Source organism: Gorilla gorilla, chromosome 13, assembly GCF_029281585.2.
Source record: "Gorilla gorilla gorilla isolate KB3781 chromosome 13, NHGRI_mGorGor1-v2.1_pri, whole genome shotgun sequence".
NCBI classification, from domain to species: domain Eukaryota; kingdom Metazoa; phylum Chordata; class Mammalia; order Primates; family Hominidae; genus Gorilla; species Gorilla gorilla.
The window spans coordinates 65,962,122-65,990,064 of record NC_073237.2 but is presented as its reverse complement, the minus strand read 5'-3'; the positions used below and the strand labels follow the sequence as shown (position 1 = coordinate 65,990,064).

The following is a 27,943-nucleotide window of genomic DNA, read 5'->3' as shown; positions in this document are numbered from 1 at the left end:
GCCAGGATGGTCTCGATCTTCTCACCTCGTGATCTGCCCGCCTCGGCCTCCCAAAGCGTTGGGATTACAGGCGTGAGCCACCGCGCCCAGCCTAATAAAAATTTTAAAGATGGGCATCATTCCTGTTGATTTTTCTTAAGAATTCATAAAACACATCAATATTGTGGCTTCTTGGTTAATATTTTGTTACCCTTCTACTATTTCTTTGCTAGTAAGTTCTTAAATTTTAGATTTTAAGGTAGTGGATAGGGCTGAGGTCTGGCAAAATTTAAGATATAGGTAACCACAATGACAATATAATAAGCCATTTAAAATTGGGCATTAATTTTTTTGAGATGAGGTCTCACTATGTTGCTCTGGCTGATCTTCACACTCCTGGATTCAAGCAATCCTCTCAGCCTCCAGAGTAGCTAGGACTACAGAAGTGTGCCTCCCCACTTGGCTACTTAATTTTTGTAATGGAGGAAATAAGACTGTTCTTTCCGTAATAATAGCTAGCACATGGTAGAACATATTTAGTACTATTTGAATTCTATATTGTAAAATGTTATCAGAAAATGAGATTCAAATAAAAATAAATGGAGTAATAAACAACATGTCAGTAATGTAAGCGACATAATACAAAGCAAAGATGGAAACGGATGACAAGGCATCTTCATTTCTTCACAAAAGTCACTAAAACTACCTCGCTGTCCTCGTTCCCTCCAGGGTCCTCAAGACATACATTAGGTTTTTCATTGTAAAACTTTGGGACATCCAGAAATGTATAAAGAATATATATTTATTGGTCTTAATTATCTCAATTCTATCATACAGAGATAATCATTGTTAACATTTTAGTTTGTATTCCCATCTATTTTATATATATGTACAATTATATCTATATTACATATAATTTGTATGGTATATATGAAATTAGGATTATATTGTATTGTATTTGTATTTGGTACTTGTTTTTGTCATTACATATCCACATTTTCCTCTATCATCAATTAGTCTTCTAAAATAAGAAACGTGTGGTTTTTGGGAGTGGGTAGGAAGATTGTCAAAATATATTCACAACCATGTAAATGATAATAATAGACATGGTCACTTAAAAAAATCAATATATCTGTAAGAAAATTAGTATGCACATAAGATATTTGGCTAACAAACAAATATATCAGCTCCTTATTAATATATAATTTAAAAAACTTTTCTTAGGCCAGGTGCAGTGGCTCAAGCCTGTAATCCCAGCACTTTGGGAGGCCGAGGTGGGTGGTCAGGAGTTGAGGTCAGGAATTTGAGACCAGCCTGGCCAACATGGTGAAACCCAGTCTCTACTAAAAATAGAAAAATTAGCCAGGTGTGGTGGCGTGTTTCTATAATACCAGCTACTCAGGAGGCTGACACAGGAGAATCGCTTGAACCTGTACCACTGCACTGCAGCCTGCACAACAGAGTGAGAATCCGTCTCAAAAAAAAAAAAAAATTCTTAAATTACAAATGTTACTTTGCTCTTTACATTACATAGTCAAATTGTCCTATGAAAATACCTCTAACACTTTGGTATATATTCTTCTAGTTATAATGTGATTTTCAAATACTAAATAGCATCTTACCATATAAATTTATAATTTAATCAATCCCCTCTCATTGGGCATTTAAGTTATTTACTGTATTTTATTATCAATAAATGAACATAAATCTTGTAGTCCTTCGACAAAATCACGCTGAATTTATTATGCCCTATTCTTGTATACATATATATCATTATTGAGGATTTATGAATTTCAAATCTTAAATTCTTTGGACTTCAGTTTTCTTATCTGTAAAATTAGAGAGTTGGCTCAGAGTTCTAATTATGCTCCAATTCTAAAAAAAAAACAAGTTCTAAACATAGTAGATTCTTAATAATTGGAGTGAAACAATTTGTGAATTCTTAGAGGAAACAAGATACAATGCATGCCTTTCAAATGACTATAAAGAGGTTGCATGTGGAGAGGGCATACACAGAATCATACAGAGGAATTCTGTTTCTGAAATAGCTGTTTTACATCAAAATTTGGGGACAAAGTTTGCTTTTTTCCCTGTTAAATAAAGCCTTTCGGGGAAAATCATTATTTCTGAGTGTGCTGCTTTGATCTCCGCCTCCAGAAATTGGGATTTATTTCCCACTACCATTAGGATGCAAGGTCCTCATTAAGAAAACTTACTAAGTTTAAGAATTTTAATTTAAGAACTGGTCTTACATTCTTAATCAGGATATTTAAAGTTGTCTTTTGCCTTGGAATCTAAACACACATTCCACTCTTTTCACTGCTTCACTCCAGAACTTGTTATCGGTTAAATTTTGTTTGATTTTACTAACTCTTTTTCTTTTTTCTTTTTTTTTTTTTTTTTCAGATGGCATTTCGCTTTTGTTGCCCAGGCTGGAGTGCAGGGCACAATCTTGGCTTACTGCAACGTCCGTCTCCCGGGTTCAAGCGATTCTCCTGCCTCAGCCTCCCAAGTAGCTGGAGCTACAGGCATGCACCACGACGCCCGGCTAATTTTGTATTTTAAGTAGAGACGGGGTTTCACCCTGTTGGCCAGGCTGGTCTCAAACTCCTGATCTCAGGTGATCCACCCGCCTCGGCCTCCCAAAGTGCTGGGATTACAGGCATGAGACACCGTGCCCGGCCGACTTTACTAATTCTTCATCCTGTCCCACCTTGCTGGCTACAATTTTGTGAAACTTCTATCTCACTTCTTTTTTTTTTTTTTTTAGATGGAGTCTTGCTCTGTCGCCAGGCTGGAGGGCAGTGGCGCTATCTCCACTCACTGCAACCTCCTACTTCCGCGTTCAAGCGCTTCTCCTGCCTCAGCCTCCCAAGTAGCTGGGATTACAAGCACGTGCCACCACGCCCAGCTAATTTTATATTTTTAGTAGAGACGGCGTTTCACTGTCTTGGCCACGATGGTCTCGATCTCCTGATCTCGTGATCCTTCCGCCTCTGCCTCCAAAAGTGCTGGGATTACAGGTGTAAGTCACCGCGCCCGGTCCTATCTCACTTCTTTTACAACCAGAAGGCTAACTCCAGCCTTTATAAACATACCCACAGGGAATACTGGCCACTGAGTATAGTAAATTTATATTTTTCGTTTATATTTCTCATTCACTTTACATGCAATGGATAGCTTTTACTTTTAGAATCATAAAAACTACTTCAAACGCTCCGCATATGTTCACATTAAACACACCATGAGTTTATTTTTTTAATAGCTTTTTAAAGATACAGTTTTTTTTTGTTTTTTTTTTTTGTTTTTAAGACGGAGTCTCGCTCTGTCGCCCAGGCTGGAGTGCAGTGGCGAGTAGCTGGGATTACAGGCGCCCGCCACCACTCCCGGCTTTTTTTTTTTTTTTTTTTTTTTTTTGTATTTTTAGTAGAGACGGGGTTTCACCGTGTTAGCCAGGATGGTCTCGATCTCCTGACCTCGTCATCCGCCCGCCTTGGCCTCCCAAAGTGCTGGGATTACAGGCGTGAGCCACCGCACCTGGCCAGATTTCAAGGGTGGAAGAATAAAACTGAACCAAAGGCAGCCAGATTTTTCTACCACAGAGGGGCAAAAGAAAACCTGATACACAAAAATTTTAGTTATGGCATTTCAAAATCCTAAATAAACTAGAAAGCTCGTTTTTCCTACAAAAATTTATTTTTGCTATTATGAACAAACCCTGTCAGAGCCTTGATCCTTTTTTTTTAAATTCCAAAATTGACGCAAAGGCTACCAAATGCAGTACAAAATGAAGTCGAAAAATCTAAAAACGATTTCACTTCTATTTCCTACATACAGATGGCAAATAACTTTTCCTTCACTTTCCTTTCTCTTCCTTTAATAAATTTAAGAATTTTAATTAACGTTTTTTAAAAAGGCTGCTTTCAAGTTCAGAGACAAAAATTGGCACAGTTAGAAAGGAGGTCACCAACACGGTCAAATAGGGACTCGCTCCGCCGCAATGCCTCTGGACCTCTTCATCTCTCAGGCTGGGAAAATAAAGCGGACAAGCTCTGAAAAACGCCCGGGACTAACTGTTAAGAGGCCCTGCATCCTCAGTTGAACATTCCTTCAGGAATGCCCGGAGACCTTGCTGGGGGGGTTCAGGAAGGTGTCTGACTCTCTGGGAGTGTGTCTTCAGGTTTCGCCTAAAACTTAAAATAAGAAAATCGGCGGCCTGAGAGAACTTTGCAAACAAATGTCCAGCATCTTCTCTGACGCTTAGAAACTCCGTTACCCGCGCGGAGGCGAACTTCTCTCCACTCACTGGGAGGCCACCAACCCTAGCTAACGCCACGCCCAGGCCGCCGACTGGCTGACCCGGAAGTGCTCGGCGGCGGCCGCGGCGGCGGGGGCGCGGCCTAGCCGAAGCACCCGTGCGCGCGCGCGCGCTCGCTCTCCGCGGAACTCCCGCCGGCGGCCCGGCTCACGCGGAGGCGCGCCCGAACTGTCGCGGCCGCCGCCAACATGGCCGAGACCAGCGAGGAGGTGGCGGTGCTGGTGCAGCGGGTGGTGAAGGACATCACTAACGCCTTCAGAAGGAACCCACACATGTGAGTCGCGCGCCTCCGCCGCCTCCGAGGGTCGTCGGGAGCGGGCGGGGGCGGGGCCAAGCGTCCACCCGACCTCGGGCGGCGGGCGGACCGCGGGTCCTGGCCCACGCGCCCTTCTAGGGAGGAGGCAGAGCCGTGTCGGGCGGGACCGTTGTCGGCCGCCGCTGGCCCGGCTTTCCGCTACCGGGACGCGCTCGCGGTCGAGTCCCTAGAAGTGACCTCAAAAAATCAAAACGGAACTACTTTCTCTGTCCCTCCCCACCTTTTCATAGGAGTTCACGAAACTCCAGAGACTTCCCCCGTAGGTCGACATCCTTCCTGTGTTTAAGGTACTCGGGCGCACACAACGATGTGGGTCCGTGTGTGCCTTGTAAACACAACTCTTGAGATTCATCCCGGACGTTGGCAAGAGGGGGTAACCGATCCTCTTACTTTTAATGAGCCTCAAACCCCTCAGTTTACTAACTAAAGGTGGTTTGAGGCTGCTTTTGACTTTCGCCTTACTTGCCACAAAATTGTAAAGTGACTCCGATAAAACATTGTGTTTTGAAGGTGAACAGAACAGTCTCAAGAGAAGCTTCTGTGGGCGCAGTGTGGAGTCTGGGATAAAGCAAATGAAACCTTGATACTTTTTAGCATAAGCGGATTCATAGTTACAAGGAGCATGTTAACTCATTTTTATCCCAACACTGCTGCCCTCTTTAACGGGACACTGCAGAACTGACATATGTATGTCTTCCATTTTACTTGAAGTACTGTGGGAAGATACCGCAAGAGTCTACTTTTTGTAACACTTTGCTTTTATGTAACGAGTGAAAAGAAAGCTATTGAGAGAGAGAGAGAGAGCTCTACATTATACAAAGGTGTAGGGAAGAAGCAACAATGTACCTCCTTTCCCGTACCTCCTCCTCCTCAAAGAAAAGAAACATGGCATCCAGTTCTGCATTACTTTCACTTTAGCTAGTTGTTTTTGGAGTTTATTTTTATTTTTATTTTTTTAGTTTATTATTTTTTATTATTATTTAGTTTATTTATTTTTATTTTATTCTTTAGACTGGAGCTCATGATTTTTTTTTTTTAAGTATTCTAACCGGTTCAGCTTTTCTGCCTAAAAAAGTTGCCAAACTTGTATCTTACCAAAATGTTCTTTTCCTCCAAGGTGATGATTGTAAAACAGTTAAGAAGCCGTTGGATGTTTTGCTCCCTTGTGGCACACAATTGGAGACGTGCAACTGTGCCACATTAAAAACAGAACACTGCTGGCCTCAAAACACACCTGCCACCTCTGACAGCATCCACTTCCCTCCCCCTTATGACTGCTGCCTTTTTCAAAATGAGAGTGTTTGGAATGATTTCCTGGCAGTATCCATAGTGGTTGCTGAGCCTTCTAAAGAATGCTTTGATGCCTTGCTGTGTATCAGTCTTTCGATTTCTTTTTGAGAATGGGAGCCTTAGTGCAATTAAGAGACGACCTCAAAAAAAAAAAAAAAAAAAAAGTTGGACAAATGAAGAGTGTATTTTCTCATCACTGGTATTATTTTTCTAGAAGAAATTACAGCAGAGATTAGAAATCTAATACAAAATGTCGTAATCATGTTCTCTTCTTTGAGGTAGACTAAAAGAGCATCATTATATTTGAAGAAACCAAGATTGAATGTTCATTGGCTTGGCAGTTTTTAACACAGTGCAGTTTGGAACATGTCCCCGTTCTTGTGGATCACATTTATGGAAACTCTTAAAGGACTTTAATGCCCCTCCCTAATCCTTTTTCTACTGTAAAACCTCATTAATATATCCTCAATGTATAATTTATTAGTAATAAGGATTTGGGTCATACGAGATTTAAAACTTTGAGATAAGTTGGATATTCGGAATAATGTAATGATTTGTAATATAGGTCTTAAACATTTAAATAGCTTAACTCATTAAGACTAGTCATCAGCTGTATTTGAGTACATATTCCCCACAGTAAAGCTATTTTCAATAATATTACTATGCATCTTTGTAAGTGCCTTATAATTTGGGCTTTTAAAAATTGCCTGCGCTTTCTTCCCTTAATTTAGCCCATTTACTCCCAAAATAAAGAGGCTGTGTTTCTTTTCTTTTTTTTTGTTTAAGGCATTGTTTATCTGTAACGTTTGTATCTAACTTTACTGTATCTAATTACACTTTCAGTATTATAAAAAAATTTTTTTGTTTTTCTTGTCCAAACTTAAGATCGGTTGTAATTTTATTGGCCAACATCTACTTCATTAAATACACTGACTTTGTTTATGTAGAAATATTTAGCCAGAAGGAGTTGAGGATCCAGTGGTGAGATGTGGATTTTGTTACTGTATGATGTGAATAGGTACCTTCTCTCAGCCTCAGTTTCCTCTTGATCTTGTGAGGCTGATGAAAACACAGGAAAATCACCTCACACAGTGGTACTTAGTTGCCACTCAATAAATATCAGACCTTTCCTGAATCTGTGTGTTCCTCACCAAAAATATATTGGACAAATGATTGGTGAATATGAAGCACTTTATAAACTGGATAATACTATATAAATGCTATTTGTATGGTTGAGTATTAGATAATCATATTGGATTCTCTAAAACTGAAAACTTGACCTAGGGATAGTCTTTAACTTAGTGTATGGACCCTGTGCTAATGTAGAAGACAACAGTTTATAATGTAAATAGTCACGTTAAAATTAATCTTATCCAGCAAGTTATTGTTTTTTCTATTAAATATTGAACTCACTGTTTATGAAGTGTTGTGGGTACCATCTTTACTGTGTGAAATAGAAGTTTAAAATACAGTTCTTGAACTCAAGGCACTAACAGAAATTTCTGTAATGGTGGAAATTTTCTGTGTCTGTGCTGTTCCATATGGTAGCCACTAGCCATAGTAGCTATTGAGCAATTGAAATGTCCCTAATATGAACAGGAACCACATTTTAAATTTTATTTAATTTAAATGGATTTGTACGTAGTGGCTCCATGTGCCCAGTGACTACTGTGATGCATAGTGCAGGTGTAGTTGAGACCTAAGACTAACTGCATGAACAGTAAATTAACCCTCCAAAGTAGTTTATAGTAAAAGTTGGATAGGAGCATGATGAGCAAGTGCTATGGGAGTCTAATAGAAGTGGAGAGGAGGCTGGTTATGTCTCGGATAGGGCTGCTAGTGGAGGTGGGTTTTAAGCCAAATATTAAAGTCTGGGTAGGATTTGTAGTCTCAGAGGGAGCCAGAGACCTCCACAGGGAGCAGTGAATTGACCTAAACAAGCAAAATGTGGCTGAGAAGGTACAGTAGGGCCAGATTATGGAGATCCTTGACTCTCATTTAATTTCGTTCATTCCATTCATACATTCTGCAAAAGAGTACCTCCATTTGACAGGCACAATGCTGGTCTCTGGGTATACAGGGTTAAAAACTGGGTGGTTTAATGAACAAACCACACATGGTCCCTATCCTAATGGGACTTTAAGCAGTCAACATACAGATTATGAAAAGAGTCAGAAAAAGTAAGAAGGGTACTTAGAATAACAACAGGGAGACCCAATTTAGATTATAAGGTCAAGATGGTTCTTTCTGAGGCAATAGCATTTAAACTGAGTGAGACATGAGGGGTGAAGAAAAGCTGGCTCAAGGATGTACACTTCTAAGGCAATGGGTAGGCACCAGTGAACATTTTTTAGTAAAGAATGATGAAAGGCAATTTTAGATCGTCTGCAAGATGAACTGAAGAATAGAAAGCCAGAGTCTACTGGGCTTCTTATACCTGATTTTTATTTATTTAAATAATAGTGTAGTATAGTTGTAAAAATTTGAGTTTAGAGTTTGATAGTCTAAGCTGTCAAACTGGATTTGAATCTTTGCTTGTCATTTATTAACTGAGTAGACTTAGACAAGACTCTTCCTCTGTAAAATGGGGTCAAAATTCCTACTTTATGAGATTATTGTGCAGAATAAAATATATGTAAAACCTAACCGTGCATGGCAGGTAACAATAAACACTAGTAATTTGTGTAGCTTTTTCTAAATAAGGTCAGTAATATAATTTCAGTGAAACATTAAGTTGATAATCTTTGGAATTAATGAGAAAGCCTATAAGGTTTCTGAAATATCTAAATCACCAGGAGAATTTTAATTATCAATATGCAACGGTCAGTTCCTTTAGATATATTTTACTAGCTTTCCTTTTTGGTCATGCTGGAAAGAATTCCAGTTCTTTCGGGGGGTGGGAGCAGAACAAAACGAAAATAACTACTATTTAGATTTAAAATGTTTTTACCATTTCCTGAATCCTTGGACTGTTTTCTGTTTGGTTGCTCCACACTATGGGATTCAGTTTGAGTATTTGGGTACCATCCATCCCTCCCAGAAGGTAAGCTGGTTGATGCAACTTTTGTGGATAATAAGTGGCTCTGTTCTGGTTGATGGTGTTTCTGAGAAGTATAGACAGAGAAGCTGTCTAAACATAAGGAACAAAGTCAGTATCAGTGTTACATGAACTGTGAACATCATCTGGAAGCCAGTGAATGGATCCCTATTGTGAAGTGAGGCGCTCAAAGAGGTGTATCATACTTTGATCTTAAGTAAATGTGCTGGTTCGTTCCACATTGCTCTGCCTTTGGAGCAGTCTGTGATGAAGGTAACCTAAAAAGTGAGCACCATTAGAACTTGATTGCTGTCCCAAACCATCATATCTTTAAAAATCCTATGATCTTCTTAGTTATGCAGGTAATTGAATACCTTGTTAAATACCAGGAATGTAAATGGCCAGAAACCTAACAGTGTAAAAGAGTGAAATTTATTAGTAGTTCCTCTCATAAGACTATTTTGTAAAGAAATAACTAGAGATATGTTTGATATTTATAGCACATTCATTGCAACCATTAAAAATATCAAAATTGATTATGTGGGAAAATGTTTAATGGGAATTGCTCAGTTTTTTTCCATAAAGGATTATAGAATATGTTCAATATGATCCCACTTTTTGAAAATACTCAGGAAAAAAGGATGTATACCCAGCTGGGCACAGTGACTCACACCTGTAATCCTAACACTTTGGGAGGCTCAGTGGGAGGATCACTTGAGGCCAGGAGTTTGAGACCAGCCTGGTCAACATAGTGGGACTACATCTCTACCAAAAAATATATATATATATTAGCTGGGCATGGTGGTGCATACCTGTAGTCCCAGCTACTCAGGAGATCTGAGGTGAGAGGATTTCTTGAGCCCAGGAGTTGGAGGCTGCAGTGAGTGAGGATTGCACCACTTCACTCCAGCCTGGACGACAGAGCAAGATCCTGTCTCAGGAAAAAAAAAAGATATATACCCAAACATGTTAATAGCAAAACAGGGATTACAAGTGACTTTTAGGGTTTTTTTTTTTCCTGAGTTTTCCAGTGTTTCTTTAGTATGGAATTAGAACTTAAATTTCCAGAAAAATAGAAGGAATTGATCTAAATCCTGTTTTGCTCTTTGTTCTAGTGTCAAGGGTTTGGGGCTAAGTATTAGGAGGCCCAGATTCTTAACTTAGCCACTAGCAATATGACCTTAGATAATCCTCACAAACCTCGCTGGACCTCAGTTTCCTCATCCAGATGAAATGACAGAGGAATGCAGTCCCTTCCAACTTTAAAATGATTTTGGAAGGAATCTTATTCGAAATTGGCTAGAAAAAAGTGGACTGTGACTTAAGGGATGAGACACAGAAGTCTGAAGTCAAACACACTATTATTTGGAAGCTTACTGACCTACCTATGTTTACAAAGTATGTGTAATGTTTTTTAGAAGGCAGCATAACACTGTATCTTAGGGTCACATAACTTGACAAAGGCTTAAATTCTTTGCCTCGGCTTTCCATTATTAACCAACGAACTCTACTGGTGGATCTTTGTCTAGCACTTCATAGTTTGCCACATTCTTCACATGACATTATTTGGTTTCCATAACAGGCAGGGAAGATACTATTCCTGTGTTTCAGATGAGGATACTGATGGCAAGTGACTTGCCAAATTCTCATTGCCTGTCAGTGGATAGAATGGAAACTAACTAGAACTCTGGACTTCCAATCAAGTACTTTTGTCTTTACACCCTACTACCTCTTCATGTGTTTTTCCCCCTAGTGCTCTACATTATCTGTTAAGACTGTTTTTATTCTCCTCACATGAAAATAGCTGCTAGGTTTCTCAGTCATAAAATTTGAAAGCTGGGTGAAATCTATCCCATTTGCCTTACTGGAGGTATAATACAATTCTACCATTTTACAAATGGAAGCTGAAGTCTACAGAAGCCAAAATGACCTGATACTGATATGTATGTATATGTGTGTGTGTATATATCTATTTCCATCCAGGACTTGGACACATGCTGTTTTCAGTATACTTTATTAGGAGAAAATCAGAGATAATGTTCTTTTAGAGGGACAAGAAGTGAAAACTATTAATTTGAATATTATCACTAAAGTACCAGGATAATCAGCCTTTCAGGAAGCAGTTATTGGGCACCTGCTATATCCAAGCCATTCTTATTTTATAAAGTATTTCTTGAAAGAACAGACAGTCAAAGCAGTGTGTTTTTTAATTGTGCAGATGGCTCTTTTCTGTAGTTTAGATACCAAATTATTAGTTGGGCATTTTAATCCTAGTTTAATTAGTGAGCAAGACAGGTTTTTATATTGTGAATTTAAGTTTAAAAAAAAAAATCCCCCCCCAAAAACAAACCATACCCAGAAACAGGATTCTTTTATTCTTGTTACTATAACATTTATATTGTTGACTCTTGCAGTTCTTTGAAGTGTTGTAAGTAGGTTATTATATCTCAGAGAACAGAATTTCCTGAAATAATCACATTGAGTTTATTTACTTATTTAGTTTTACTTTGTTTATTTTTTAATATTCTTCATGTAGTAAAACACAAACATCAGAAAATACTAGAGATTCAGTCATATATTAGTCAAGTATAGCTAGATATGGCTAGGGGTCATAATAATGAATTAGATAGATTTCAGGATACTACCAAATAGAGATGCAAAAAATATGTTTTGAAATACTGGGCATTGACCTCAGGTGCTCTTTCAGCTTTGTCCTTATTCTTCCTACAGGACTTTGTTTATATTATTGGAGTAGTAAAGTGGTAACATTTTATTATGGATATTGACACAGCTCCCCAGCAAGACTTTAGCTCTTTGAAGTCTGAGACCACTTTGCTTTATTCTTTTTGAATTTTAGAACCTAAGAAAGCACCCAGTACATTGTAGTTAATCAGAAAACTTATGATAGTATTGATATAGTATATCAAAACACCTTTGAGTCAACGGAACCAATTGTAAGGATAAAAACCCATAGATGCCACAATCTTCTTGAGAGTTAAATTAGCTTGAAAGAATTGTTAGTGTCTTGCAACCCGTAAGATATCCTTTTTATTGATAAATCCCAGTGTCACTAATGAAGTGATCAGTAGAAAGTAGATTACCTCTAAGCTATTCAGTTTAGTTTCCAGGAGGGGTTTTATTTTAAATCCACAGCCTCCTACCAATTTGTGATAGTGGCCCAAAAAAAAGACAGGGTGTTTCTCCTACTTTGTAATTCAACCAATTTCCCTCTTTTTGGGTCTATCAAACCACTGTGTTCTTGGTAAGGGGATGCCAGGGACATAATACATAATGTCACACACAAACTCTGAAAACCAGTTCATTATTCTGCTTTTTAAAGACATGTTTATATAGACACTCTAAAAACATTTATTTCAACTACTCTTATTGTTAAAAAGTTTCTTGTTATTCCTTAATTAAACAGAGGACATTCTGTTTGAGAAAGGATCCTTTGTGTAGGCAAGAATTGTAACTTCCTTTAGAGTTGAAAGGCATGTGAATGTGTTTTGCACAAATTTTTTATGTTTGCTGGTTCATTTACTAAGTAAGTCAAATGCCCTACATATTGTTTATTAAATCTCTGCCTTTAATGCAAATTTTCAGCTTAAGTTGAGGTGGATTGAGGGATATAGATGCTACCACAGAGGAAAATTATTGAATTCTGAAATGTATTTTGTGTTTTAACATTTATTTGGGTGGTTTTTTAATTCAGGAAAGTATAAAGAAGAAAAAATGGCCCAAAATCTCACTGATAAAATAACTTTTTTTGATACTTTGTTTCTGGTCCACATGCATTTATTAGCAAGCAAGCATAAACACATTTGTTGACATTAAAAAAATAGAAATACATACAAGTTATTAGATAATTGAAACTGTATAAAAATAAAATCCTTCCTTACCACCTTTCTCTCTCCAAAAATTTCTTGTTATCCTTCCAAGAAAATTTTTAATGCATCTATATATCGTCTAAAGAAATTATACAAAAGGATTTGTGCTGTACACTGTTCAGCATTTTGCTTTTTTTTTTTCATTTCATGTATCTTGGTAACTTTTTTTATATCAGCATATGCAGATCTACCTCATTGTTTTTTAATGGCTTGATTATGTGGATGGGCCTTTTTTTTTTACTAGCCTTATATTGATAAACATTTAGATTGTTTCTAGTTTTGTTGCAACATTGCAGTGAACATCTGATTCACATATTTTGGCACAGGATAATTTCTGAGCAGTTGAATTGCTGGATCAAAGGGTATGTTCATTCAAAATTTTGAAAGACTTTTTTTTAAGTTGCCATCCAAAGGCAAGACCAGTTTTCACTCCTGCCTACAGAGAGTACAGCATACTGGTTTTCTCATACTCTTGCCACTATTCGCATCTACCAATCCCAGTAAGTGAGCTAAATAATATTTGTAAGGAAGGGGGAAATATGTGGGGTTTATAAAATACTCTGAAATTAGAAAAATGTTGAAAAGGTTAGTATCCTTATTTTTAATTCTTTTTTATGTTTTACATATTAAGAGATGAAATTGGCCTGATCCCATGTCCTGAAGCTAGGTATAACCGGAGTCCCATAGTCCTGGTTGAAAACAAACTGGGTGTGGAGAGCTGGTGTGTCAAGTTCCTTTTACCATATGTCCACAACAAGCTCCTTTTGTACAGAACAAGAAAGCAATGGCTGAACAGAGATGGTAAGTATGAATCATATTTTCTTCATTTGGTTTTTAGAAGCGACATGGAATATAGTAGGAAGAGCCCTTCTCTGAGTGTTAGCATTCCTGGATTCTAGTTCTGGCTCTTCCGTTCACTGTCTTGGTGGGTGCTAACCTTTCTGTCAAGTGAGTAGTTTCTACTCACCTGGACAAATTTTACAACCACAGTGATTATATAGAAGCCCTCAAGCAGAATTTCAGGGCACCTCCTGTAACCAGAGCAGTTCAGATTTTATCAGTTTATGTATTGGGGTCATTGGTAAGATTTCATTTGAAGGAAAAAAAAAATCTGAATGTCACTGAAGAAGACTCTAGTCCCTATAGGCTCAGTCTCTGGTTTCTAATCCTTTAGTATTTTTATAGGCAGCAAAACTCATTTTCATAGTAGTCCAAATGAGATAATGTAGGCGTGATAGTGGTAGTGATATTGTGAACCAGCCCAGTGATTTATGGATGTGCCATTCCACTGCAAGTTCCAGTTGAGCTCTGGCCGTTTGTATCCTGTTCCTGTGCTGAAATGAGCAAAACAAAACTATCCGGCATTCACTTCTTCCATTTCTCTCAGACAGTTTTTTTTTTTACTGCATCAGACAATCCCTAATCATTCCATCTGGTCTCTTTTCTTGGTGTTCTGCCATATTAAGCCTCCATGTGCACAAATTCTGTTTGTCATTGTATGCCCACCTCAGGTCTCACTTTTTGGGAGAAGACTAATTTAAGACCATGTCCTTTACTGTTTTTGTAAAGCTTCTTCCCCTTCCCATGTATGGCAGTACCTTCAAAAGCGCTCAATATGCCTGGAGGCTGATTTTGAATAAGAACTTTGTTTCCTAGAGAATTTTAGTTGCCAGTTTGGTAGCCATTACCAAGGGTCTACTCATACCAGATGCTGTCCTGAGTACTGTGGGAGATAAAAAGATGAATAAATACATGGTCCCTTTATTCAGGAAGCTTACAGTTGAGTGACAATCTCTTTGGGGGCGAGAGATGTAGTGAAGAGTGTTGCCTAATGTATGACATACTGATTTCCTTGAATTTCTGTCAGCACTATCTGTAACATACTGTCATTAATTGGTTAATAACACTTTTCCCTTTTTATACCGTAGAAAGGGACTCTGAAGGTTTAATGAGCAGTGTTTTCTATTTTCTGTGTGACTGTTTCACTCAGTCCTTTGTTATATATTTTCTTATTAGAAGGTTGTGCCTAAGTTTAGCCATAGCCCAAATTTATGGTGTACACTTTAAGGCATGGGTTTAGGGATAAACTTAAAGGTAAGCAAGTTTATCTGTTGTTAGACCCTCTTTAATTCTGCATTCCATCACTGTGCTGTAGTTTTCAGTAACACTGAGGTAAAAAGTAACACCATATGACTCCATCAAGTTATTTTTTTGCCAAACAAAGCTGTATTGTTTATATTCTGGTGCACGGAAATGCATGATCGAACCAATGTATAACTAACTTTAGTTAGGGGATAGAATGATTATCTTATAGAAAAGAAACTGAGTTTTAAAAAGTGAGAGGCTATAATTGCCCATTTATGTGTGTTAGCTCAACCTACCCTCTTTCTGTGGTCTTCCAAGTCCTCTCCATTTCTCTGTTTTTGTCCTTCTGGACACTATTGCAGGCTTTGCTGTGTCTTCTTACCACATAGTTTTAGTTTTAATAGGCTCATAAGGAACCTTGCAGAATATTAAATGGTTAAGCTCACTCACATGAATAGCTGGCATCTAAACTTTGAATTCAGCTGCAACCATGCATGTGTACAAAAGCAGCTTTTGATTTGATCCTAACCTACATCCCCATGGAAGCAGTTTTTAATTTGACTATTTTGAGGGGGGTGGATAGCATAATTTAGTATGGTGTCACATACTACTCAGGTTATATATTGTATTATCAGTAAATATAAGAAAGTGAATTTTGGGTTTGACAGAAAAAGATATCTGAAAATAAAAGAGTATTCTGCCAAACTTACGAACTGAAGCAATTAGAGCACAGAGGTGAATCTTGCTAAGAAAAACATGTCAAAAATGTTAGGAAAAAGCAGTTATTTCATGAAAATGCTACACTTTTAAAATTATTTGTTATAGAGAATATATATTTATAAGAAGACCCAAGTGAAGAAAGATGACAATTTAAGTGACAGTTTCTGAATGTCTGTCTGTGTGATCGATCATGCAAGAATCCTAGGCATCCACCTAAAAATGTATTCTGTAACTGAAGGTGACCTTTACTCCTGGGATAGATTTTTTCTTCCTAACCAAACTGAATTCTTGTTTTCATTAACCTGCTGAATTCCTTAGATGTTTAGGAATTGTCCCTGTTTAGTTAGTTAGAGATTTATTTTTTTTTTTTTTTAAGTCTGTGATAGTAATACATTCGGTTTGGGAGAGGACTGATTCTGTAATTCTGATGTTTGAGAAATCCATAACAGATATAAGAAGCAGGAGGGAAGACCACAGCATTGGAGTTCTTTCTGGACAGAGCTCTCTGGTGCAACTCTTCAGGTGTGCCCTCCTGCCATCTTTTCTTGCTCCTCTCTCTTTTTCACAGCCCCCACTTAGTCTATATCTGAGCTCTCTCTTTAAAAGCTGTCTTCTGCTCTCCATTTCTTTGGCTGACCAGGCCTTCATTATTTCTCATCCAGACAAATGTTATTACCTCATAACCGGTCTACCCCTTTTCCAGGCTCTTTTGTGACCCATGTCCATTATGCCAGTAGCCAGTCATTTCAGACACGCTTGAACAGCATTTCTTAAAAACAGTTTGACCATGCTTTTCTGAAATACATTATATGCTCATCTTACTTCATGATACCCACAGGGTCAACGTAGAGTTGAAACTCCTTAGCATGGTATTCAAGGGCCTTTACAGTCTGTCCCCAGTTTTTCCTCCAGTTTATATTCAGCATCAGAGGTTGCAGATTCTTAGCACACAGGCTGAAGCTAATCTAGATACATTTTGGTGTGGCTTGTATAATGTCTTAAAAATTGCTTTTTATAAGTTGGATAAATCTGATTTCTCTCTTCACTTGAAAAATCATAAGGCTTGGTTGAGTATACAACTTTCTACCTGGCAACAGTTGGCTGGGACATACAGCCTCTACTCTTTGTAACTGGGCATGTCTGTTCCAGTTTATCACAGCCTTTTCAAGCTCTTGAGACACTGCGGCAGAGTGTTAGTTGACACTTCTTGTCAAATTTCCTTTGCTACTTTTTTGACGTTCATTTGAACCCTAGAAACATTTATGTTAGCAGCTATTTGATACATATGTTCATTAAAGCCACAAGCAGCATTCTTCCATTCTTTGACTCTGTGTGTACTACTGCCTTACTTCCATGCCTTTGCTGAGGCCAGGCTCATGTCTTAATGTTGGCATTATCAGTGTGGTTGCCAGCACATGCACGTGCATACACATACACACACTTAACACTGTGAAGCCTTTTTGACTGCTTCAGGAAGCAATAATTATTCCCTGCTCTTTTATGGGAGCCCTTTACTCAGATGGCTTGCATAATAGTATCACTTGTCACACTGTATTTTAGCTGATTATTTAAACAACCTTTTTCCTGGCTGGAATGTGAGTTTATTAGGAAAAGGGATTGTGGATCATTTTTATTTACTCAGAACCTTTACATGTTCAACAGACATTTGTCAAAAGAGTAACAAGAGTTTGTAAGCAAGAGTTTTTAGCTTAGTCTAGCTATTGATTCTGTGACTGTGTACTATAATAAACAAGGCCTCTCTGGTGTTTACCATATAGCTTTAACTCAAGCTTCACTTCTTGTGGTAACCTGAATGTATTTTGGAGGAAAAGAATTACTGATTTAAGTTGGCCTTGAATTTATTTCTAGATGCACGAAAACCTTTCTCTGTTAGAGACAGTTGTCAAATCCAGTGACCATTACCAGGTGACTACTGGCCTTGGGCCATTTCTAGAATGCAGTGCAGCAAGAAAAGCATATTGATTTTTCTCCAACTTCTGTAGCATCCTTTTATCTTCTCCTTGTTATAGCTGAAATTTAGCTACTTTTCTATGTATAATGTGCCCTGATTCTTTTTCTCCCTGTGGCGTGATGATGGGTTAGTCATATATTGTAGTGTGTGTAACAAAGGAACATTTATTTGCTGGTATATGTTCTAGTGTTTGGAGAGAGACCTGTTTAATTTCAAGAGACTGTGGAGATTTCAGTAGCTCATGTCTTACGGGTGAAACTGCAGAGGAAATGGCGTATCGTTGATGAAATTGAGAGAGTCAAATAGTTACAACCGTTGATTATACATGTTCTTTTTCAGGTCTTTGGTTCAGTCCTGACCTGCAGAAGGCAAAGTTATTGCCTGTAGTGTGGTAGAGTGAAAGAGCATCTGCTTTGCAGGACAGCAGACCTGGATTTAAACTGAACTCGTCAGCACACTGAAGTCACTTAGCAATGACTTAGCAAATTACTTAACCTCTTTCTTCTTATTTCCACACCAAAAGAAGGAAATACTAATCAAGACCTCAGAGGGTTGTTGTGAGGATCAGATTCTTTAATTATGTCTGATACTTCTAATCTAGTTTCTTCTCCTAGTCCTTTCTCATTTCTGTCACTACACTTTACCCCTACCTTTTACATCAGACTGGAATATTTACTGAAGGAAGTCTTGTCTGAGCCTGAGTCCTGAATGAGGAAGTTTTAGCAGTTTGTGAAAGAGGAGAAGAGAAGGGCCTATGGTTGTATATGTTACTAGGTACCACTGATGGTGGTCAAGGCTGTTGATGTTTTAAATTCTAAGATTCTTAAAAGTCAAAAAGTATCCCTCTGCTCAGCAGTCACTGCTTAGCCAGCTTAGGAGGATCTTTTGCTCCCTCTGGAGGCATCCAGTCCCAATATCCTTTGTGGAACTGGACTAGGAAATGCAGGCTTTGTAACAGGAATTACCATTCAGTCCTTACTGTATGTCAGAGACTGTACTAACACTTCAAGGGTTTAATCATCTAATATCCCCATGATAGCTCCATCTTACATATGAGAAGGACATTAAGGCCTAGAGCGATTAAGTGATTTGCCCAAGAATTCCGAGTAAGTGATGGAGCTGGGGTCTGTCTGAACCCAGTAGCTGCTGTTGCTCTCTTAGGGAGAGACCTGCCAGTAGAGGAAGTGTTACTTTGGTAAGTCTTCCTGTATCTTCACATAACCATAAAATGAAAAGCGGGGACTTAAGTACTTGCTGTGTTAGTTTTTGCCTTGTGCTGCTGTACAGAAGTCTCTCATGGAGGATGGACTTCTTGTCTTCACTTGTGATGGAGGGAGGAGGGAAATTGTGTTAGAAGTGCAAACAAATACCAGCTACCATTGGTCAGACACATTTTCTTTAATGTAGAAAGGGAGATTCCAAGGGACTATGCTAATTTACCTAGGTAGAATAATCACTTTTTAGAAAATTGTAGATGTCAAAAGAAATTCCAGAGGCTTTCCCATCATTTACAAACCTTTCCATGTAACTACTTGACTACAAAGGGGTTTTTTGTTATTGCTGCGTATTTTACAAGTTTGGAAATTTAGACAGTTTTACTAAGGGAACAACCTCCTCATTATTCCAGACTTCCTTACTTATGTTGAAAATACTCATTTCTTTGTCAGTCAGCAATGGCGTTTAATTGTACTCACTGTGTGTCAAAAAGCTGTGGAGAAATGGAATGAATTTCATTGCTCACAACACCATGAGGTTGATGTTTCACTGAGGTTTCACTGAGTGAGTCCTTGTTTCACTGAGGTTCCAAGAGGTTAGGTTATTTAGATAGTAAGTGGAGAAGCTGGGATTCAAACCCAGGTAGTATGGCTTTAAGGAAGGCCTATCCTCTTAACCACTCCTCTGTGCTGTGGTCAGACATGGAGCTGCTTTTGGCCAGGGACTGTGCTTACTCATCTTCAGCCAGCTCAGTACCTGGCTTATTGTAGAGGCTTATAAAATTTATTGAGTGAATGAATAATTTGAACATGTATTAGGGAGGACCTGCCTGCAAAAAATTTGTGGTCCAATTAAGAGGACAATATTTATGTAGGTAACAAAAGTAAGATACACGTAAAACAGATGAGGCCAGGTGCAGTGGCTCACACCTGTAATGCCAGCACTTTGGGAGACTGAGGCGGGTGGATCACCTGAGCTCGGGAGTTCAGGACCACCCTGGGCAACATGGTGAAACACCGTCTCTACTAAAATACAAAAAATTATCTGGCGTGGTAGCACGCGCCTGTAGTCCCAGCTGCTGGGGAGGCTGAGGCATGAGAATTGCTTGAGCCTAGGAGGCAGAGGTTGCAGTGAGCCAGGATTGTACCACTGCACTCCAACTTGTACTACAAAGTGAGCCTCCATCTCAAAGAAAAAAAAAAAAACAGAGATGAAAGATTTTTTTCCAACTAGGTAGGTTAGGAAAGCCTTTAAACTTTTTTTTTGTTAAATATTAGGAGATGGGAAGACTTGAGCCAGAAAGAATAGCAAGCAGGTAAATCTGAATTATGTTCCAAGAAAAGAAGGTAGGCAGGTAGGACTTGTGTTCATAGGACAGTGGAGTTTGACTCAGGTGGAATGTAACATGTAAAGGAAAGTAATGGAAGGCCAAGCTGATCAGGAGATTGAGACCAGGTTTCAAAAGGTTTCATTTCCTGGTACGTTTTACCAGTACCTTGTGTTGTAGTCATGCTCTGGTATCCATAATCTCTTAGAGAGCAGACTATGCGTGAAGTTCCATGCATTTTTATCTTTGCTCATACTTTTTCCAGTATGGTAAGGTGGTGCCGTGACCACTTTATTTATTTACAGTCTTCCATGTATAATTCCACTAAGAATTAATTGCAGCTTCTTTGGTGGGCCCCAAAATGTGGTTTATGTTTCTACTTCATAATTATTTTGCCTTATATAATTATTTGTTTATATAGTCTCTCCAACTTGAAGATAACCTAGAGGCAAAATTAGGTCTTGTTTATCATTACATTCAATCACTCAGTCCTAAGGGCCTACTTTAATCTTTGTCCATAGTCAATACTTGGAATATTTGTGGAATTAAATGAATAGTGACATAGAATATTATATTTCTTTTTCTTGATAAACATTAAGTTGGTGCCAAAAACTACTAAAAGTAAAAAAATGAAGAGGTTAATTATTCTTCACAGGCATATTGTGTTGTAATGTATGTAATGACTTGGAGGTCAAAATAAATGTGTGCTGATCCTACTGTTTGTTGCTCATTTGAATTGAATATTCCAATATGCTCACTAGTAATGAAATCATGGGCCCCAAATAAATGTTAATCTCCTATTAAGATAGAATAAAATAATTGATTTTATTGTTAACTAGAATATTTTTAAATGACTATTGGATGTGTTTATGTGTATTTGCTCTTAGATATTAAAAAGTTTATATTTTACTTAAACACTGAAAATGTCCCAATTATTGTAGGCAGACATTTTGTTTGCAGCATAATTGACTTGTTGGAAACAATTTTGATGTTGACTTTGCCACATGCTAATTGGGTGACTACGGGCAAATTGCTTAAATTGCAGAATTTCAGTTTCCCTATCTGAAAAGTGGGATAAGAATATTTTGGATTGCGATTATGAGAATTTAGTGAAATAATATAAAATAAAGTGCTTACTGTCATGCCTCATACACAGTAATGCTAAATAAATGGTAATAATTATTTGTATTGTTTTATTACATGACATTTAATAAGAGCTTGGTAGGGTTGCCTTAATTTAGCACTGTGCCCCTAGATAGATAACCTTAATGCTAAGATTCTTTTCAGTTTTAGTAAGACAAAGACAATATGTCTAAACTTTGTTAATTTTGTTCTTTCAAATAGAGGCTTATGGTGCTTATTTGAATGTATAGGAATTCTGTCATAAATATAAATAGCTAATGGATGTGAATAGCCGGTTCATAAGATGAACTATATGTAGTAAACAATGAAAATGTTTCTATTAACAAATGTAAATTAAAACAAATGAATTGTAATTTTTTATCTGTCACATTCATTTTTAAAAATATATATAGGTCAGTTATAGGGACATAAGTACACTCATGTTCCTTTTGCCAGTATAAATAGATACAGTCTATTTTAAAGACATTTTAAAGACAATCTGGAAATGCTTAGTAGGAGTCATACTGATTTTTAAGTTGTTTTGACATAGTAGTTCTGCTTCAGGAAATATAGCCCAAGAAAATAGCCTACAAGACAAAAAGTTTTTAAAAATGTTTGTAGTAATATTACCTATAACGTTAAAAACAAACAGGAAACAGCCTAAAGAGTAAGGTAATTGGTAGCATATAGGACTAAGGGATTGTTATACAACTGTTAAAAATACATACTCTAGCAATATAGGAGGATGCATATGAAATAATACTTAGTGAAAAATATAGAACAAAGTTGTACATTTATCATTGCTATACCTATGTAAAAATATGTGCAAGAAAGGATAATTTTTGCAGGAGAATGTAAATGAATTATGTTAAGTGGGTTGGATTCTGAGTGATTTTTTTTTCCTTTTGAAAATTCGCACACACAGTCAATACTTGAGATATTTGTGAAGTTAAATGAATAGTGGCATAGAAATTTTGTTTCTTTCCTCGGTAAATATTAAATTAGTACCAAAAAGCACCCAAAAGGAAGAGGTTAATTAGATTATTCCTTATAGGCATATTGTAAAATTGTTTGTGTCATCTTTTAAGAGAGTTACACTTACCAGGAGAGGGTCTTGAGAGTAATCTTCATATCCTTGACAGCTTAGAAGAGGGAATTTATCATTAAAGTTAGTATGACATGAGAGATATATTAGTATAATGTGATAGAGAGAAAGAGAACCTTAAAAGAATGAGAAGCCAAGCTTTAAAAGGTAGGACTATTTGTTTTTAATATGACTTCTCTTTATTTTAGAATTGATAGATGTCACATGTACCCTGCTGCTTCTAAACCCAGACTTTACCACTGCATGGAACGTGAGGTATGTCATTTTCATTAGTGATATGATAAAGTTTGTCCAAATTTCTGAAGACATATAAGCCCCATAAGTTGTTAGCTCTTGAAAACGAAATATAAACCATCTTACACTTATTTCTTCTACCTATTCTTTATACCTGTGACAATTCTAAATAGGCATTTTGCCCCTTTTTGTGTGGTGTCTTCATAAACTTTCTTGCCTGAAATATAAATTGTCATGTTGAGTTACAGTATACTGTTTGATACATGCTTTTATTTTCCTTCATTTTTTTGGGGTGGGAGAGTAATGGGCAATGGGCATAACTGGTTGGCTTATAAGGCATATAACATTATATCATTGGTGTTTGAGAAGCACTGCAGTGTAGTGGAAAGTGTATGGGATGAGAAAGAGGGAGTCATGCTTGCCTCTGGCTTTTTCCCTGAGCAACTGAAAGGATGGAATTGCCATTTACTGAAATGGCAGTGTCTGGAAGAGAAACAGATTTAGGTAGGGGGTGCTTGTTATAGGCCAACAGTTCAGATTGGGACATGTTAGATTTGTGTCCAAGTAGTTGTATATTAATTTAAAGTTCAGGAAAAAGGTCTGGGCCAGATGTAAACTTGGGAATTACTAACATATAGATGGTTTTAAAGCCATGAAACTGTTTTAAGATCCCCAAAAGAGTTGGCATAGCTAGAGACAAGAACCAGTTCAAAGACTGAGCCCTAAGACATTCTATTTTCTAGGGTTGCACAATCCAGTACAGTAGCCATTAGCCACATGTGTCTATTGAGCCCTTGAAATGTGATTAGTCTCAACTGAGATGTGTCCCAAGTGATAAACTGCACATCATATTTTGAAGACTACCTAGCAAAAAATGGAAATATCTCATTAATAATTTTTATATTACTTGCTGAAATTATTATATTTTGGATATATTGAATTAAATATATTTATACTTGTGTTTAATATAGCTGTTAGAACATTTTAAATCATATATGACTCGTATTTGTGACTCACATTATATTTCTATTGGACAGCACTGTTCTAGCATTTGCAAGATGAGGAAGAATCAGCAAAGGAGACTTTTAGGAAGGTACCATGAACTTAAAATTCAGAGCTTTTTTAAGGGTAGGGACCATGTCTTTTATTTTTTTTCCCCTTTGTTTCCTTAGCATCTAACTCTAGTGCCTGTACATAATAGATACGCAGTTTGCAAATTGGGCACGGAAATCAAATTCAGTGAAAAAGAAATCAGAGTAATAGGGAAGTAGGAATGCCATTTTTATTCCTGTTCTTGTATTCCTCACCTATAGAGAGGAATTCAAAAGTCCTTCAACAAAAAAATTCTCACTAGCCTAGCATATATGCATAGATAGGTACGTACACATACACACACACACCTGTATACATATGTGTATACACACGTGTTATTCATTGTATATTCTATAAGCCCGTTGAGCATAGGAGAAAAAAACCTAGGCTTAAGATTCATGGAACTTAGTCCTGTTTCATCATCCTCACCAATAGAGAGGAATTCAAAAATGCTTCAACAAAAAATTATCTCACTAGCATAGTGTATATACCTACATACATACATAAACACACACACCTATATACATATATGTATACACACATGTTATTCACTTTATATCCTATAAACCAGTTGAGCATAGGAGAAAAAATCCTGGCCTTAAGATTCATGGAACTTAGTCCTGTTTCATAAGTTAACTAGCGGCTGACTTTGAGTATAACTTTTAATTATCAAGAGTTTTGGTTTTTTTATCTATGAAATAAAAGATTTGAATTAGGTGAATTTTTTTATGATTCTATTAAACTTTTAAAAAAATATGTCTGGTTGGTCTTATGAAGGGAAGTTGCTCCATAAATCTAACTTGAGGGGTGTTTATGACAGTTAATCTTGAAAATTGTTCTAGTTAGATGATTAGTAAGGTTTTGTGCTAGATGAGTAGAAAGGGAATCTTGATTTTTAAAAAATCCTTTGTGGATATGTGTTCTAGTAAATTTTAATTCGTATCAGTAAGATTGATTGACATAGAAAGACATCAAATCATAGGTACATTTTGAGCAACAAACTACCAACTTCAAAGTAAACTTGTCTAACCCTATAAGGTCTCTATTGCATATCAAATACACAGAACTTTATTTTTAATTGTTAGTGGATCTCTTCTGTACTAACCCTGGAAGGCATTGAGTGATTTTTGAATGCATTTTTCAAACTGCTAAAGGATAATGCAGTAGACGTCTAGTTCAATTTGTGGGTGTTGCAGTCTTAGGGGAAAGAAATAGAGGCAAAAATACGTTTTTGAACTGATCTCCTGTAATTACAGTGAGTGATACACATAATTTAGAATTTCAGCTGGTCTTTTTTTTTTTTAAAGAAAACTGCTTTTTTTTTTTTTTTTTGCTTTGGAAATTTGTGAATTACCTGATGAAAGAGGTTGACTTAGTAATAATGTCCTATTTTCTTCATCAGTCTATGTACTTAGAGTAAGCAAAACACCTTTGAGCAACTAGAATAGTTGATGCCAAACTCCAGTGATTCATGTTCTGAACTCATAGCCTATTGATTTAAATTGGTAACTTTATTTTGTGCAGATTTGATGTTTGGTTCTGACATTTTGAGCTAAGAAACCTGAGCAAGTTACTGAACTTCTCCAGGATTCAATTTCTTCATCTGTAAAATTGAGGTATTTGGCCGGGCATGGTGGCTCACGCCTGTAATCCCAGCACTTTGGGAGGCCGAGGTGGGAGGATCACGAGGTCAGGAGATCAAGACCATCCTGGCCAATATGGTGAAACCCCATCTCTACTAAAATACAAAAAATTAGCCGTGCGTGTCAGTGCACACGTGTAGTCCCAGCCACTCTGGAGGCTGAGGAAGGGGAATCGCTTGAACCTGGGAGGCGGAGGTTGCAGTGAGCCAAGAGCGTGCCACTGCACTCCAGCCTGGTGACAGAGCAAGACTCCGTCTCAAAAAAAAAAAAAAAAAAATTGAGGTATTAGGGAAATTTTTTTTTATATAGATAAAAAACAATTTAATTCTAGCACCCACATTGTGGTTTCTAATACCATTCTTTAATGATGTTAGAAATGGCTGATTCTAGGACCAGAGCAGGAAGTATACAAGATGAGCTTGGAGCATCTTATAGAGCCAGAAAGTAAGGAAGTACTCAAAAATATATGGTGGGATATGAAAAAGGGACATGGGGAGCAACTGAAAGAGCTTCCAGTGGCCATAGCTGGAATGATTTGAGCAACAAAATAAATAACATAGTATTGGATTTTACCCCTATCCATCAGCCCACTGAAATGAATGAATGAATATATAAATAAGAGACAATAGACAAATGTTCTGTTAATTTATCTAGATAATCCCCATCTACAAGGTAGAGCATAACTCCGTATTTCTTAAGGTTGAGCTTTGCACCAAATAAAAAAATCAGTGACTTTCTTGCAAAAAGTAGTGAAGAAACCTGAACTCAGCCAGGTAATCCAGATTGATATCAGCAATGCTAAGTCATGTTGATAGCACATGCCTCTGATATGATGCAGTGAAAAGGTCACTTTACCTCTTTGGTCTTCCTCTCCAAAATCTGTAACTCCAGTTTAATGATGAGAAAAACATTATACAAAATACCTGACCCATATTCTCAAAACTGTCAAAGTGATCAAAAGCAAGGTAAATTTGAGTAGCCAAGAGGAGCATAAGGAGACATAACTACCAAATATAAGGGATCCTGGAGGGAACTTTAGAAGAGGAAAAGGACATTTGGTAGAAACTAAGGAATTCTAAATAAAGTACGGACTTTTAATAAAAATATATCAATATCAATACTGTTTCATAAATTTTGACAAAGGTACCATGGTAATATAAGATGTTAATAGCAGAGAAACTAGGTACAGGGCATATGGGAATTCTTTGTATTATCCTTACAACTTGTCTACGAACCTGAAACTATTGTAAAATAAAAAGTTTATTTTAAAAAAAAAGATTGAGTATCAGCAATTTCATATGGCTCAATGATGATATTTACCTTACAGGATTGTTGTGAGAAATTACATAACATATGTAAATCACTTTACACAGTTCTTGACTCAGAGGAAGTGTTCAATACATGGTAGTTTTTAATGAGGATGGCCATTATTATTGTTATTTCAGACAGAGTAAAGATTGAGAAAAGAAAAAACGTAGTCAGTTTTATTCAAACACCTTACATGCCTCATTGACATCAGTGACTTTGTCATCACAAGACCTGGTTGTTTTTAGTTCTGTAGCACAGTTTTCCAGAGCCCATCATAGTATATCTAAGTTGTTTGAGCTAGCTACAGCACTTTTTGAATCTGTTTGTGAGTGGAAATTGTATCTCAAGTCAGATTCTTATTTGAATACATTAGAGCAGTTGATTTTTTTAAATGTAGCTCTAAGGCCAGGTATGGTGGCTCACACCTGTAATCCCAGCACTTTGGGAGGCCGAGATGGGTGGATTGCTTGAGCTCAGAAGTTTGAGACCAGCCTGGGCAACATGGTGAGACCCTGTCTCCACCAAAAATACAAAAAATTAGCTAGACGTGGTTGTGTGTGCCTGTGGTCCCAGCTGCTTGGGAGGCTGAGGTAGGAGGATCACTTGAGCCCAGGAGGCAGAGGTTTCAGTGAGCCAAGATTGTGCCACTGTACTCCAGCCTGGACAAGAGAGTGAGACCCCATCTAAAAAAATATATATAGCACTAGATTATGTGATTGCTGTTAATGTTACCACATATCATATTTCCTCTTAAAGTGATTTTTGAAAAACTTGTTTCAGCAATATCCAACACCTACAAATGTTCAGTACTACCCCTGGCAGTGTTCATTACATTGATGTTAAAATTTTGCTTGATTCCATCAGGTGATCTTTTTCAGTGTCCATATATTAACATTGATTGAGGTTGTTTCAAGCTAAGATGTCTTCCCAAAAATGCTGCTTAATTCAAAATAAAGATATTAATGGAGTCCCCATTTTTTTTCTTTTTCTTTTTTTAAAATTCTGTACCGCAGTGGTTGCAAAAGAGAGTGCCCATAATTTAAGAAACTTTGTCAAAACTTAGTTGTAGGGTAACTGCCTCTTTTTTGGAGAAAATTTTGATTATCTCCCCTTATATATGGATATATATGGGAATAAAGGTAGACAGTTATAAATAATAAGAGGTCTTAAATTTATGAAATGGAAATTAAGCATAATACAATAAATTCATTATAGTAGTTGTTTTTTAAACTTTAATGGGCATCGTTATTGCCAGGCTGGAGTGCAGTGGCGTGATCTTGGCTCACTGCAACC

At 37.3% G+C, this 27,943-nt stretch overlaps 1 protein-coding gene and 1 long non-coding RNA gene across 6 annotated transcripts in view; both read left to right on the top strand.

The window, feature by feature from the left end:
• The first annotated feature begins 4,363 nt into the window (after nt 1–4,363).
• PTAR1 (protein prenyltransferase alpha subunit repeat containing 1) overlaps nt 4,364–27,943 on the top strand; it is a 56,654-nt gene continuing 33,074 nt past the window's right edge. For 2 of the 5 annotated variants that reach the window (XM_031014696.3, XM_031014690.3), the window contains exons 1-3: nt 4,375–4,571; nt 13,459–13,628; nt 22,562–22,628. In XM_031014696.3, the coding sequence (XP_030870556.1) occupies nt 4,486–4,571; nt 13,459–13,628; nt 22,562–22,628 (323 nt within the window). In that variant the 5' untranslated portion in view covers nt 4,375–4,485. Of the gene's footprint in view, nt 4,572–13,458; nt 13,629–22,561; nt 22,629–27,943 lie in introns of all 5 variants that reach the window. The other 3 variants (XM_031014691.3, XM_031014688.3, XM_031014697.3) reach the window with 3 other exon arrangements.
• On the top strand, nt 4,581–6,678 carry LOC129524618 (uncharacterized). Its single transcript, XR_008668479.2, has 2 exons — nt 4,581–4,900; nt 5,731–6,678. It is a non-coding gene; the product is annotated as an uncharacterized lncRNA (long non-coding RNA).